Source organism: Pagrus major, chromosome 9 (genome assembly GCF_040436345.1).
Source record: "Pagrus major chromosome 9, Pma_NU_1.0".
Classification (NCBI taxonomy): Eukaryota; Metazoa; Chordata; class Actinopteri; order Spariformes; family Sparidae; genus Pagrus; species Pagrus major.
In genome coordinates, this window is record NC_133223.1 from 24,217,989 (window position 1) to 24,231,939 (window position 13,951).

The 13,951-nt window shown below is 38.8% G+C and overlaps 1 protein-coding gene across 1 annotated transcript in view; it reads right to left on the minus strand.

Moving 5' to 3' along the window:
* Positions 1-316: 316 nt before the first annotated feature.
* asic4a (acid-sensing (proton-gated) ion channel family member 4a) overlaps positions 317-13,951 on the minus strand; it is a 92,032-nt gene continuing 78,397 nt past the window's right edge. Inside the window, exons 5-10 of the mRNA XM_073473863.1 lie at positions 10,136-10,189; positions 6,824-6,977; positions 4,151-4,242; positions 3,959-4,038; positions 3,274-3,384; positions 317-1,160 (exon numbers count right to left, since the gene is read on the minus strand). Of these exons, the coding sequence (XP_073329964.1) occupies positions 999-1,160; positions 3,274-3,384; positions 3,959-4,038; positions 4,151-4,242; positions 6,824-6,977; positions 10,136-10,189 (653 nt within the window). The 3' untranslated portion in view covers positions 317-998. The remainder of the gene's footprint in view (positions 1,161-3,273; positions 3,385-3,958; positions 4,039-4,150; positions 4,243-6,823; positions 6,978-10,135; positions 10,190-13,951) is intronic.

The window sequence follows — 13,951 nt, forward strand, 5'->3', positions numbered from 1 at the left end:
GGAAAAAGCAGTAGACGTATAAAAGGAAACGATGGAGATTATAGTCGATCCATTTTCCGTTACCTGGACGGATGTATTGATGTTTGGCAGTCTAACATGTCTGCAGATTGTAAGTGTACAGTAAATGCTACAATCGTGATATTGTCATATAAAAGTCTTTTCTCAAATGTATAAATAACTAAAATTAATATTACATAAGTTATATATTAACTGAATATAAACAACAACCATTGAAACAGAACTTTTAGATCTTTCTCATTTAAAGTTGGACTTTATGTACAGGTACAATGCTACTCTCTAACACCTTAACCACAAACCAGACAGAGTGTATCATGTGGAAAGATGCTGCTAGGTCTTCTAAGCCAAGGTCATACAGTTCAGCCTAAATAATTCCCCTCATATTTTGGATGGATGTAGCACGAGTAGGGTTTGCTTACTGAAGTATTCTCATCTTGTATACAATATAGAACATATAGATAATAGTATCTCCTTAAATAATTACATAATTTATAATGTGTGACGGCTTGATATGGTACAGTGTGTTTTCCATGAAGCAGGAGGAATAGTTTGAGGAGAGATAAATGGACAGATACAAAAATCAGAGATGCTAGCTGAATAAATAAATTATGCTTTTCCCTTTTTGGACTATAAACTGATCAAGGTGGCATGCAGTCCTCCTCTTGTTCCCTTATAGTGATCATGTACCAAACATTGGTCCTGAAATCACAAAGTGCCTGACTTCTTCTCACGTGAAGCTGGACGAAGTTGAGAGGGGTCCCATCCGGAGAGAAAAAAGTAAAAGCGGTGTCCGATTTGTGCCTACATACTGTACGTACAAGTGCTCTGTTAGCAGCACGAGTTTGGTGTTCGACTTTGGCTGTAGCTTTTCACTGGTGACAGCAAAAGGACCGACGGAAAATGCCAAGGGTCTGTTATTGATCTCAACACAGACAGCTCTTATCTTTTGGTGTCACCAGGACTGGAAACGATGGCGGGCTCTAGCAAGCGAAGTCCTCAAACACGCCGTGGTGCCCGGCATGATGGTGGTGAGGGTGAGGGTGAGGGTGAGGGTGAGGGTGAGGATGAGGGAGGTGGTGGTTGGGGAGGATAGTGTTGGCGTACGCCCCCTCTGGGTGACTCCTTGTCATGTCGTTGGGCTCCTGTTGAAGGAACAACAAACAAGACAACTTCAAGACACAGAAAAAAACAACCACATAGGTCATTTATGAAAGCAGGTATTACCCACATTGAAGTGTGTTGTTAGATGGCGACCTCTAGTGGATATAGTTATTATTACTGCAGCAAAGGAGGAAGTAATTTAAGGAGGTCAGGGTGGACGGTCGGTTAAACAATCGCAGGACTTTTATCCAGGCAACCTCTTGTCCAGTGTAAAATCAAAAGTTGATGGTGAGTTTTTTCAAGTTACGAACCGTAGTTAAGTGACGTCACATACAAAAGGTAACTTAGGTGATATGACGTATGGAAGTCTGTAAGTGAAGTTACACAAGTAATGTATCGTTTTAACCCAAACCACAAACCTAACAAGCCTTAACCTGCCTGTATTGTTACAATGTTGTTTTGGAAACAGTGACATATGTTATTTCGGGAGTCGCTGGCAGCCAACCTATTCAGTCATTAAGGTTTGAGGATGTGTTGTCAAGATAACGTGCAATCATTTGTCACAATATGTAGGTGGTAACGTTCAGTGAAATTAATCTCTCGACAGCGTCAACCCTGGCGACCCTGACACCACTGTTATTACCTTGATCGTGAATTAGATGGACATTTATCTCAAACTCCAAATGATCCCTGGTCCTTGAACTGGTTCTGGTCAATATTCTTGGAACCTTGGTGTTATCTATCAAACCGTCTTGTGTTTCAGCCAGTTTTAAGGGGGACCATTTTAATCAAAGATGGTTTATCAACAGAGGACTAGATAGTGAACGCAAAGATGGTGCCCATTCAGGTGTATTGGGAAAATGTTTTTTGAGCTGCAATACTGCGAGTGGCCACTCGGAAGCAAGGCTTAGCAGCGTCATTGTATCCAGCTAGATCCATGTGTAAAAGCTAGCCTGTCTCTGTCCAAAGTTTAAAAGAATGCCTCCCAATACTTCTAAATATCTTAATGTAAAATAAAGATTAGTGGTTTTAGGGGAGTTAGTTGTTGCTGTCTTGCCAGATATGGTAATTTGCTCTCTCTACAGGCACAATGATACCTAACAACCTCACTGTGATGACTGCACCTGGCTGTTGCTTGCTTATAGTAACAGCACCAAACTTCCCCCAAAACCACAAATTGTATGGATTGAAAACACAGATGCGATGTGTGAATTTGAGATCTTCACACTTGTAAATCCTGCTCTTTACCTCATGGGATTAATATTGATCTTCTCACGTAACTCTAGAAAAAAGTGTATTTCCCAAAATGTTGAAGTATTCATTTTAAATCTCATTTACTTTAACAGATTGTGACAAAACAAGTCCAGTGAAATGATACTGTTTGATACTGATGCTGCAGGTTTAAATGACACCTGTCGTTTTCTCAGCTGTAGCTGATGATTGTTAATTCAGTGTGATGGCCAACTGAAATTCTTGGATCCTGTCTGCTGAATACACTGTGTAAACCGGTGTGTATAACACTTACACGGCATCTTTGGCCATGGTTGTAGAGAGAAAGATACCAGTAGCATGCCAGGTAGCTGAATATATATTTTAAGTCAATTGACAGCTGAGTTCTCGGTCAGCTTGAGTGAATTTTCTGTGAATTGTTATTGGATTTTTTCAATAGATACTGAGGTTTTCTGCACATACTCTAAACTAATCTGCTGTCTACATCTGTACTGGAAAATAAAATTTGATGTAAGCCAGTCACACCCTCCAAACCCAATCAAAGCTGCAAATATTTAATACCGACAAAATTAATCTTTTCTCTTCTCAGGCTGACTTGTTTAAAGATGATGTTATAGGTTTAGTATGTAGTGTGGAGACACTGTTATGCTTTAGATGTGAGACAATAAATCTGTTGTTCAAATATAAGAAACTTCAGAATAAAGTTGTGCAAGAACTAATGCAAGCTCCAGGGGAGGATGTGTGCTTTTCGCAGTGGTTAAGACTAATTAGGAGCAATACATTCTTCATTATTTTAGCAGTGGAAAAATTAATTTGCTTCTCTGTAAATTATTCCCTTGTAGTTTCTTAATGCAGTTACAGGGCTGCAGGGGAGGTTGTGTACTCATGAAAACAGTGCAGCTGGTAGTACGATGTGTGCCGTACCTTTGTTTTCATCTCCTCCAGACCCACTGTTGCGACAGTGCTCGGCTGCTGCTTGCTCTTCTTCTCCTCTTTCTGCGGCCTCAGCAGACGCTGTAGCCGGTGCTTGATCACCTGGTTTCACCCGTAGCACAACGGCAGGGAGGGCAAAAGAGCAGAGATGAGTGCGGGAGACAAGAGATACAGCAGAGTGAAGAGTTCATGCACTGTGATGTCTGCATTATAGTCCCTGCCTCTGATTCTTGCTTTATTCATACATGTTTGGTAGTCAGCACGCAGCAGGCTAGAAATCTTATACAGCTGAGACAGGAGTTCATTTCAAGATCAGTGTTAGTAGCATGTCCTCAGCACAGACCTGAGCGGATATTAGTTTCTCCAGGCTGCAAATGAAACTCCTCACATGCAGTATAAGAGATAACATGCACCACCAGTCCTGAGATTTTCTCATGATTATGTCTTGGAAGAACACTTTACGTACTGACGTTAAACATTAGAAACATACTCTTTGTCAACATTGAGTGAAACTAAAACAGACACTGACATTGCTAATGTGTTGTGTAAACAGTTACATTCTGTTGCAACAGATTTCTTGCTGAAATCCAGCTGTTAATTAGCGCTAATTATATCTCAGCTCGTTCTCATCTCACAATGTGATTGGCTGATATGTGTGTGTGTACTGATACTGCACCTCATAGATATAATCCAGTATTTCTAGGATTGTCAGGATGCTGGCTCCAATGAATAAGCCCATCTGTCCACCAATGTCACCTGAGAAGAAAGAGGACAAACAAAATGGACACGATGCCTAAGCACAGCGTCTACAACCCTATATATTTACCTTTCACTCTGTTTAAATATGCAGAAAAGAGAGAAATCTTACCTAATAAACCTGCAACATCGTAGGCTTTCTTTTGCTCGATGGTTTCATAGTTCAGAGCTTCAAAGAAGATGTCTAAGACCAAGAAGTTGTCTCTGGATAAACAAGCGGAGTGTGAATGTCAAACAAAGTGAAACACACTTGCTTACTAAAAATCATAATTTGAAAAAAATACCGTTCCGAGTCATCTTTATGCTCACTGTAAATTGTCATGATGGGATTGTCAGGCCTGTAGCGCTCTACACAGATCCAACCAGCGATTGTGAGATAATGAGGTGTTTCAGGGTTTAACTGAGATGAGCAGAACGAGCACTGACAGCGTGTTCAGTCACTGCCACGTCTCTGATCTCTCTGGATTTAGAAAGTCTGGTAATATTAAGCGTTGTGAGGCATCATGAGCTCTTTGGTTTAGGCGTGCTTACCTTCTACAACATCCCCCGTTATATGAGGCACTGAGAGGAGCTTCAGGATAAGTGCTTTAAGTTTATTATAATCTGCTGGTACGTAAAACAGGATTAAAAGTTAAAGTCACTACAAGTTACAATGTCCAATACATCTCACAGTATTATTGTGCTGGATGGAACAAATGATATGATGGTGTTTGTCAAATCAATCTCAGCACAAGGTCGATTTATGAGCTTTTCTGGAGGTCTAAAGCACATCTCGCAGTTGTGTTTGTTGCGTGTTTATTTGCATAATACAAAAATAAAAAGAAGAAAGGTTAAAACACAAGAGAAACATCATATGGTAATAATAGATGTGCAGGCAGAGGCAAAAAGTCAAAAGGCAAAACATCAAAATTCAAGAGCAAAATAGCTCAAGACAACAAATTTGACACTACAGTATTGTTACTGATGTATTTTCAAAATCAACAATGAATTTTTAAGCACATTTTTAAAATGTAGTCAAGTCAAAATGTAGACATTCTGACTATTTATATTTTAGTATTCATATGTAATTGGTTTGTCATGTAGGACTATTTATAGGAGACGTATAACCCAATATTATACATTATATTTATATGCATTTCACAATGCATTTTAATGTGTCTTTACTTATTCAGATTTAGATGTTTAAATGGAAAACTATTTACAGATGCTTTGTTCTGAATTTCAATGAGGTGAAACCACTGAAATAGTTTTGACGCACACTGACGCTAACATTGTGTTGTTTTTTTTTTTAATTTTTTTTTTAAATTTTCAAAATATATGTTAATGTAGCCATGTGCCTAGATCCAGCCCAGTGTACAGTGCTAAATATGCTAAGGTAATCATCAGAGGCAGAAGGCTGCGTGATTTTGTAATAAACTGAACAACCTGCAGTTTGTTGATTTGCAGAACCTAAAGGAGACATATTATACTCATTTTCAGGTTTATAATTTTATTTTGGGTTACCACTATAATAGGTTTACATGCTTAAATGCTAAAAACTAAAAACCCATCAGTTTTCTCAGCACTTCATCCCCCCTCTGTCTGAAACGCTCTGTTTTAGCTCCTGTCTCTTTAAGGACCCCCCCAATCCGTCTGCTCTGATTGGTCAGCTCACACACGCCGGACCCAGCACAGCAAAACAAAAACAGAGCAGCTGTGCCTAATTAACTCTTATGTGCCAAACTAGCTGCTAGGCATAAATTATGCAAATGTGTGACATGGTGATGTAGTGTGATGTCACAAAGTCGCAGTATTAAAGGCAGGACTACTGACGAGGTGTTTCAGGGGCAGTGTTTTCTGTGGGAGAGAGGAGCTTCTGTTGGTGCAGACTTTGACCTTTTGAACTCTCAAGATCTTTTACACGCACAAGAAAGTATATAAAACACTGAAGGGACGGAAAAAAATGAAAACCAAATTATTTGTTATTTGTTTAAGGGTTAATCATAAAAATGGACATACAGACTTTAAATTAAATTTTACACTCAGTGTTTGATGGTTATGATATTCTCTGAGATTAGTTTAGTTTTTTTTTCCCATTTCCAATTGTTTGGCACAACAGGAAAGACCACAGGGGCCTTTTTTTCAGGCAATCTGCCTGGTAGATACTTTGTCTGTCAAAGCTGATAACGTGGTACAAGTTGATAAGAGTACAAAACTGAAAGGTTTTATCCTCTCAGGATCATTATTGTTCATTTAATTCCACGGCAGTCTGCTCTTTTAATATTTCTACGTTGATAGTACAAATTTCCCCAAATGTGGTGCTGGAAGAAAAACATTACTATTTTTCTGTGGGGACCATGACAATCAAACACAAATTGTCATGAAGTGTATGCCAAAGGGACATTTATCAGATAGTGAAAAGCATATGAAATAATCCTCAGGATGACAATCCTGCAATTTAATGGAGAGTGCTCGGCAGACCTTCAGACCAGAAGAGAACAACTTCCTAGATTCATATAGTAAATAAATCACATTTTCAGATTAACATTATGCATACAGTATATACTTCTGATGACATCATGGTGCCTCAAAGTCAACTTGCTATCACCAGACTTTCAACCAAAATGCACAGTTCACCTTAGGACAAAATTCAAATTGCTGCTTGTGTGAACATATAATTGACTTTGTTTGTATTTATGGTTGTCAGATAGTGATCACAGCTTGGAGGTCAGAGTTTATGGCCCTTTTTATTGAACGCTACATCACTGCTCATATGTGAGTTTAGTCTTGAAGGTTCCTGTCGTACCTGATATAGTCCTCTGACTTGTCGTATTTCCTGGAGAGATAGCGAGCAGAGCCCTTGCTTGGGATTTTGACCATGGAGAGCTCTTTACCGTAACGGGTGAGATTACACGGCGTCTCGCATGGACACGTATCCCCAGTGTTCTTCTGTTGCTGTGCTGCAACACAAAGGAAACAGCGATTCAACAGAGTCAGTTTCAGTGCTGATTTGTTGGCAATCACTCTCCCAGAGAAACATATAAAAGCACCGTATAAAAAATACAACATAGAGTCTAGGGACAAGAAAGGAAAAAGTGTTAAGAATGGGAGAGTGTCCTATAAGAATAGGTTTTTTTTTTACCTCTTTGTGGACAGAAAACAGGCTGTAAAACACATCATCAACTTATAGTTCTTATATAAGTTCTTATGGGTAACTTAGCAAATGGCTGCCCATTTACCCATCATGCAGATACGAATCAGCATTAGCATTTATTTGGAGTTGAGTTTCTGAACACCAGGCAAATGTAACTCAATATTCACTTCAGTTTTAGCTCTGTTTTGGTCTCCACCACATCCTGAGAAAAATATCTAGCCTTTTAGCTGCTAACTTGCTAACTTTGTCTGTGTTGTTTGATGCTGGGCAAGTAGCGTAGTGGTAAACAAAAAAAAGCTGCCTGCTACAGCTGGAAACAAAATTGATGAAAGTGGTGACGGTGAACCAAAACAGTAAAACAAAACACTTAGCTAAAAGATGCTAAAATGCTCTGCAGAGCTGGGGGGGAAGTGAAGAGTTGGGCGATAGTTATCTGTGGGTTTGTCACCCCTTTCACATCGCACATAATCATTTGATCCAATGTCACTAGATGGCAGAAGGATACTGTAACAGAGTTGCCACTGATGATGACGTTAGCGGCTGATCACACCAAGATCTGTTGATAGATAAGCATTGTCAACAAAACGATTGTTTTCCTAAGGTATGGTACTCCTCTCTTTAGCCCCACGTTGCATTTTTCTAGGGAAGTATTTGCACTTTATTTTGCAAAGTCGTGGTGCTTCTTCAGTCAATGACATAAAATTGCCTGTTTCACACACAGCCCTGTTTCAAAGGCAAACTGTGCTGCTCTGATGTAAACGCACTATGCCGAGGTGTTTTTGATGCGGCTGTGCCTGAAGCAACGAGTCTCTGTGTGATCAGGGCCTATGGTGGGAGAAGCTGTTGCTGCTGGACTTCATCTCGATGTCAAATTTAGTACTTTTCTACAAAACCTACCCAGTCAGATACTCTGTGTCAATCCTTGAAGTGCTCACATAGTGGCTGGCTAGTTAGTTTGCAGACTTCCTTCATCACTCTGTGATGTATCATCTGCTCTTTATTAAACTTTATAACTTAATTAATCTCACTAGAGGCAATTTGTTTGAACAGCTTGTGCACACAAGAAAAAAACCCACAGTCACATGTAGATTCATAAATGAATAAAGAAAAATATGCCAAGGAGCTCAGTGGAATAATAAAAAAAAGTCTATACATACAAAATTTAAATAACTTTTAATAAATATAAGCTGTAAGAGATTTTGTACAGCGGTTTGTTTTAAAAGCAGGTGAAACAACACGACTCCCTGATGGCAACAGAGAAAATTCACTTACAAGAACATTGTCATAAGAACTAGAGGGGGTAAAGGGGCTATGACGCCACTGACAGGCGAACAAATGTAACGCACTTTGAATAAAATTGCACATTTACAATTAAACAATAAATAAAACACAGGTCCAGTCATTTTTATATATTTCACTGCAGCATTGCTACAAATAATGTCTTTAATTGTCTTTTAAAAGACTTTAAACTAAAAACCACAGAAATCCTCCATTTTTGATTAGTTGGCAGGTGTCCATTAAAACTTTATAACACACCAGAACATTTCAATTATATGCACATTGTAGCCTATTTTAGACTACAGGTAGCCATAGCAACAGTACTTACGGACCACATTAAGTGAACTCCTAATTCTAATGACAATGAACAAACCCCTGATCCCTTCTGTAAGTGGCCATGCTGCAAGTAAAAAATGAGCACAACTGTGTGGCTTTTTCAGCTCAGTTTGTAAGGAGGGTTTTCGAAAGGCTAACATGTGTGAAGGAGCAGATTTTAAGCACTCAGCATCATTAAATTATACCACATTCATGCCCAGAAAATTAGCAGTATTGAGTGTTCCTCCCTGTTGCATTGGCAATTTTGTGGCTTTTCATTACAGCCTTTAAATCAAGAATTTACTAAATGTTTCATTGGATGAAATGTGCAACGAAATGTCAGGTCACATCAGATTTTACAGACTTTTTTAAACAGTGGTCTCTGCCTTGTTAGAACTAGATCGACTGATGTATTAACAACATAATGTTTTAGTCTAACCCTTTTATTTATGAGAAAACAACTGTCAAGGTGTTTGTCTGGAGAATAAAAGGCTCTGCGAAACATGCAGACTCACACCCAGTTAACATGCAGACATAAACTGTTCACACATCGACTAATACATATTCACAAAACAACACAACATACACTGGAGAGTAAATAGCTTTCCCTAATCTCTCTTTTCAAATTCCAAATGCATTCAGTCCAGAGAGAGCGACCACTCAAAGTACTAATTATAATTTGATGATTTATGATTTATTTTATAACCAACAATAAGGTTATGTGCATGCAGGAGCACGGTGGCATATATTCTTTGTCTGATATGGGAACAAAACACCTTTGCAATATAGATATATAAATTATATTCTCATTTATTACCTTTCATGAAGGGCGAATATATTCACACTTTTTGATTCAGGAATATGACCCACATGAATACGGCCCATTCTCGAAAGATATATCTAAGATTTCATTCAAACATATTGTGAATAGGGTTTGAATCCAGCAAAGAGAGACATAATTAAATTCTCTGGCTTATTTGGATGAGAAATGATAATTATACTTATGTGTCTGCTATGATGACCATTTTTTACCACGACCGTAAAGCCTTTGAAGCCAAGGCACCTTTGTTCAGATATGACGTCTGCTGGAGGAGAGTGAGGCCGGAGCTGAGGGTGGGGGTGCAGATATGCAGGACTGGAGCGTCGGTTTAATATTAACAGTTCAACAATGGAGGCAGCACAGCCATCAAACTCTAAAGTGACTAAATCACAATGAGGAAAAGTCATTTCAAAATATCAAGTCTACCTCCAGGTATTTGTATTACAGACAAAAAAAAAAAAATCCTTATCATATTTACTGATTGTGTTTCCATTTCCCTTTGGGGGAACCTATTGTAATGAGAAAAGAAATGAAGGAGGATTGTTTCTTACCGAGCGCTTTGTCAACACAGTTGATTTTACTGGGAGGGCAGATATCTGCAGTTCCTGGAGAGGAGAACAGAAAATGAGTCTGATCAATCAGACACAAAATGATCAGTGACCCGTGTCTGCTGCAAACAACACTCCACAGCTTATTATTCATCTCCAAATGAAGGCAGGCACACAGAGGATGACTTCCATCCACGGCGCCTGGGCCATCTTGGACGTCCGTCCTTGATTGCACCGAGAAATGGAGCATGCTGGTTTCACCCGTGAGGCATATTTAGAGAGTCTTTAAAAAACAATCAATGAGTTACTTCCTCGCAGACAAACTATTATTGCCCCGACCATTAATGGCAGGTATTCATCAGCAGCACAATTAATTGGCAGAGGTGTGTCTGTCTGACTGTGAAATGTTGCATGGGTTTAATGTTTTGGACAAGTCCCTTTTCTACGTTGCAACACAATCACCAGAACGAATGTTTCTGCAAACCACAGATATGTTGAAACTTTGTGTTTTTTTTGGGTAAAATTTTAAATTTTATGTCGTGACAACTATGTGCTTATGATCTGGTTATGTTAAGGCACAAAAACACTTAGGGTTAGGGAAGGATCGTGTTTTGGCTTAAAATACCTGCTTTGGTCGCCACAAACACAGGTGGAAATTAAGTCTCCTTAAAAACATTCAGTCCGCTGCCATCGCCTCCGACTCCTGATATGAAAGTGAGATATAAATATGTGATGTGAATGTGATACGACAAATGTGAGCATTCGGTTTGCAGAAACATTAACTGCCAACATTTCATTCTGGCGACTGAGCTACACTGCTACGGTGACCGTGAGAGCCCAACACTCTGCAATGTATGAAAAGAGACCAACACAAACAAAACACAACAAAATTATTTGCTCTACCTCGTGACCAGCAACACATTAAAAAAGGACGCCATACCTGAGAACAAGTTTGCAAAAGAACATTAATGTTTATTTACAAATAATACCAAAATCAACCAAAACTACGGCAGTCTGGAGGCCTAAATGAACAAAAAGATAAAGGAAGTCTGGGCCAGCCAGTAGTGGGCCATAGGACCTAGAACTTCCCTCCCTAAACTAAGAAAAGACAACATAAAGACAAAGAGAAAATCTAAAAATGGTTAGGACTGCTTGATCTGTGGAAGAAGAGAGCTCCTTCTCCTCCACCCTCCCTTTAATATGTGGCAGGTCTAATTGCCTGACGAGCAGCACCTGAGAGAAGGGAAGGAGAACAGAGGAGGAGAAAACACAGAAGGTGGGAGCGTGTAACATACATGAGTACACAACGAAATACAGAAATGCTGCAACAAGCACAGATGAAAACTGTTTCCAAGTTGCACTCTAGCATAGAGGGGCGTTTGTCCCAAGGTTTACCGCTGCCCTTCAATGAAGGCGTCATTCAGCTGTGAGATGATGGAATGGGAGTGGGAAGAGTCCGATTTGAGAACGGGCCTGTGCTTTGTGTCTCATGAGGGTTTTAACATCAGCTATCTGTTAGCGTGTTGGCATATTTTTTTTGGTGGGACAACAAGCATGCCATGTCTGGGCCTTTTCACCACTATTCAGTGTCTCCTGGAAACAATTTTTTATTGTCATCTCTGCTACTCTATTTTGCAGCATTTGTCCTGAATGCTGTGGACACATTGTCAAACTAGTGAAGATGTTTTCTTAATTTGCTTGTTTTGTCTGTTTCAATGTGTTTTCCTCAGTTTCAGTACATTGAGCTCAAACAGCCTTCGCAATCACTAAGAAATGTTGATCGATAGAAATCATTTCTTGATGATCTGAGGAGTGAGCCTGTTCACATTCAGCTGAACAGAGTCAGACTTGTTCTGTCTGTCTGTGAGATATTGAGTTAATACTTTTAACCACAATGAGTAGAAATACCCTGCAATGATTTGACGCCAAATAAATCATCATTAAACCCTGAAGAAAGAGAACTTTTCTTCCATTTGTGTTTTATTTTAAGAAATGTTGAGTGTGGAGGCAAAAGCTGTGCAGCGTCTCTGTCTGTCTGCTGTCCACATATTAAGAACAAGAACAACTTAAAAGCTATATTTGGGCTGGTCATCCAAAGATAGAAATAGGCTGGAATACTGAAATATTCATCTCGAACCCCGAATAATCCAGGAAAACACAATTTTGCTTCTACGCCTCACAGTTCAGGAGTCATGAGCAAAAATAAAAAGAACAAAAAAAGCTTTATATGTATTTTTGACCATATTTTAGGATTCTGTGCAGTCGGTTGTGTGACATCCTGCTAATAAACACAGCTGAAGACAACATAAATACAAAGACAACAATATAGCTCAGTGCCTTTAAAAGGACAAGAAACATAAACACACAAAGTATAAAAATGTAAACAATAAAAACTTGTATAAAAGACCAGAAGCGACAGATTGTAAACAAATGTACGATTATGTAAACTCATGCTGGTGACCATTTGTGGCTTGTTAAGTAGACTGTTAGCAGTTGCTGGATTATATAAGCGAGCATGAGAGAGAAATGGATTACAAACATTTGTGCCGTTCGTCTCAAAAGCCAACTGTTATAATGAATAAGAATCTGAGCAACACGAAACTGTTACTGCTGTTGTTACGGAGGAGAGAAAAATGGATTCTGTAAACTGTGTACGGCACAGCGCTCCTACATTTCATTGATACAGTACTTTGTTGTCAAATCGAAGCTGTTAAGATTTTCAGGTCACAAGTTGGCCTCATGCTCCCTTGGTGAGCTTTTGAGCCAATTACTCTCTGGAGCCCTTATGAAGGAATTTGAGCAAACTTAATATGCAGCAATAAATTTTATTCACTATTGATATGTGCAATGAACTAATGCGAGCTTCCTGCTGCCTTGAAGCCCTCATCTAAAGCCGAACTGGGCAAATGGCCTGGAAAAGCTTCCACATTTATTATCGCTGATATAATAAATATCATATCTGATGTGATACATCATCACGGAAAGCAAAGTGGTTTGGCTGCTCTCTTAACACCTCTGCACCGTGAACAGCCCTTACTATCTATTGACTCTAAAGTTTCCCACTCTGTGGTCTTTTTTCATACGTGTCTCATTCATTTGAATGATTGTGGCAATAAAGAATATTTCTGAAAGAGGTGCAATTTCCTCAGACAGCTGACTGATGAGACAGAGGGTTGTTTTACCAGGTTTGGATCTGTAAACCTGGGCATAAGATGGTTTTACAGGTGTATGAGACTAAAAAAAATGAATAAAAAACACTATTACAAAACAAGCATATATTGACATACACTGAAAAATATAATGTTATCTAGTAAAAATACATTTTTCGCATATATTTGACAATAGATTCCAATATATTGTCATTTTGCTTCAAGAATATGTCATAAAATATAATAAATGTGCGTTTAAATAATTACATTGGCAATATACTGTAAACTGATATGTATTAAAAAAGCTATAACGTACAATATATATTTGCATATATAACTAGATAATGTATTTTTGGAAAATAAATGGAAGGTAATGGAAAATGGTAAAAGTAATTTTCACAATCTGTCAGTTAAGGGTGTTTAAATATACAGAAAGTGGTGATAACTTTGATATTTCGATTGATTCTATTGATTCTGGTTTTGTGATTCTGTTATTTCCTGTTTTATTTTGAAATTGTGCCCTCATGCTGGTGTTGCTTTTCAGTTCCTCCCATCGTGTGATTTCCCGCCCTTTGTCTGTGTTCACCTGTGTCTTGTTTGTCAATCAGCGCTGTGTGTATACAGTCTGTGTGCTCCCTGATGTCTTTGTCAGTTCGTTCCTGTGTTTCTC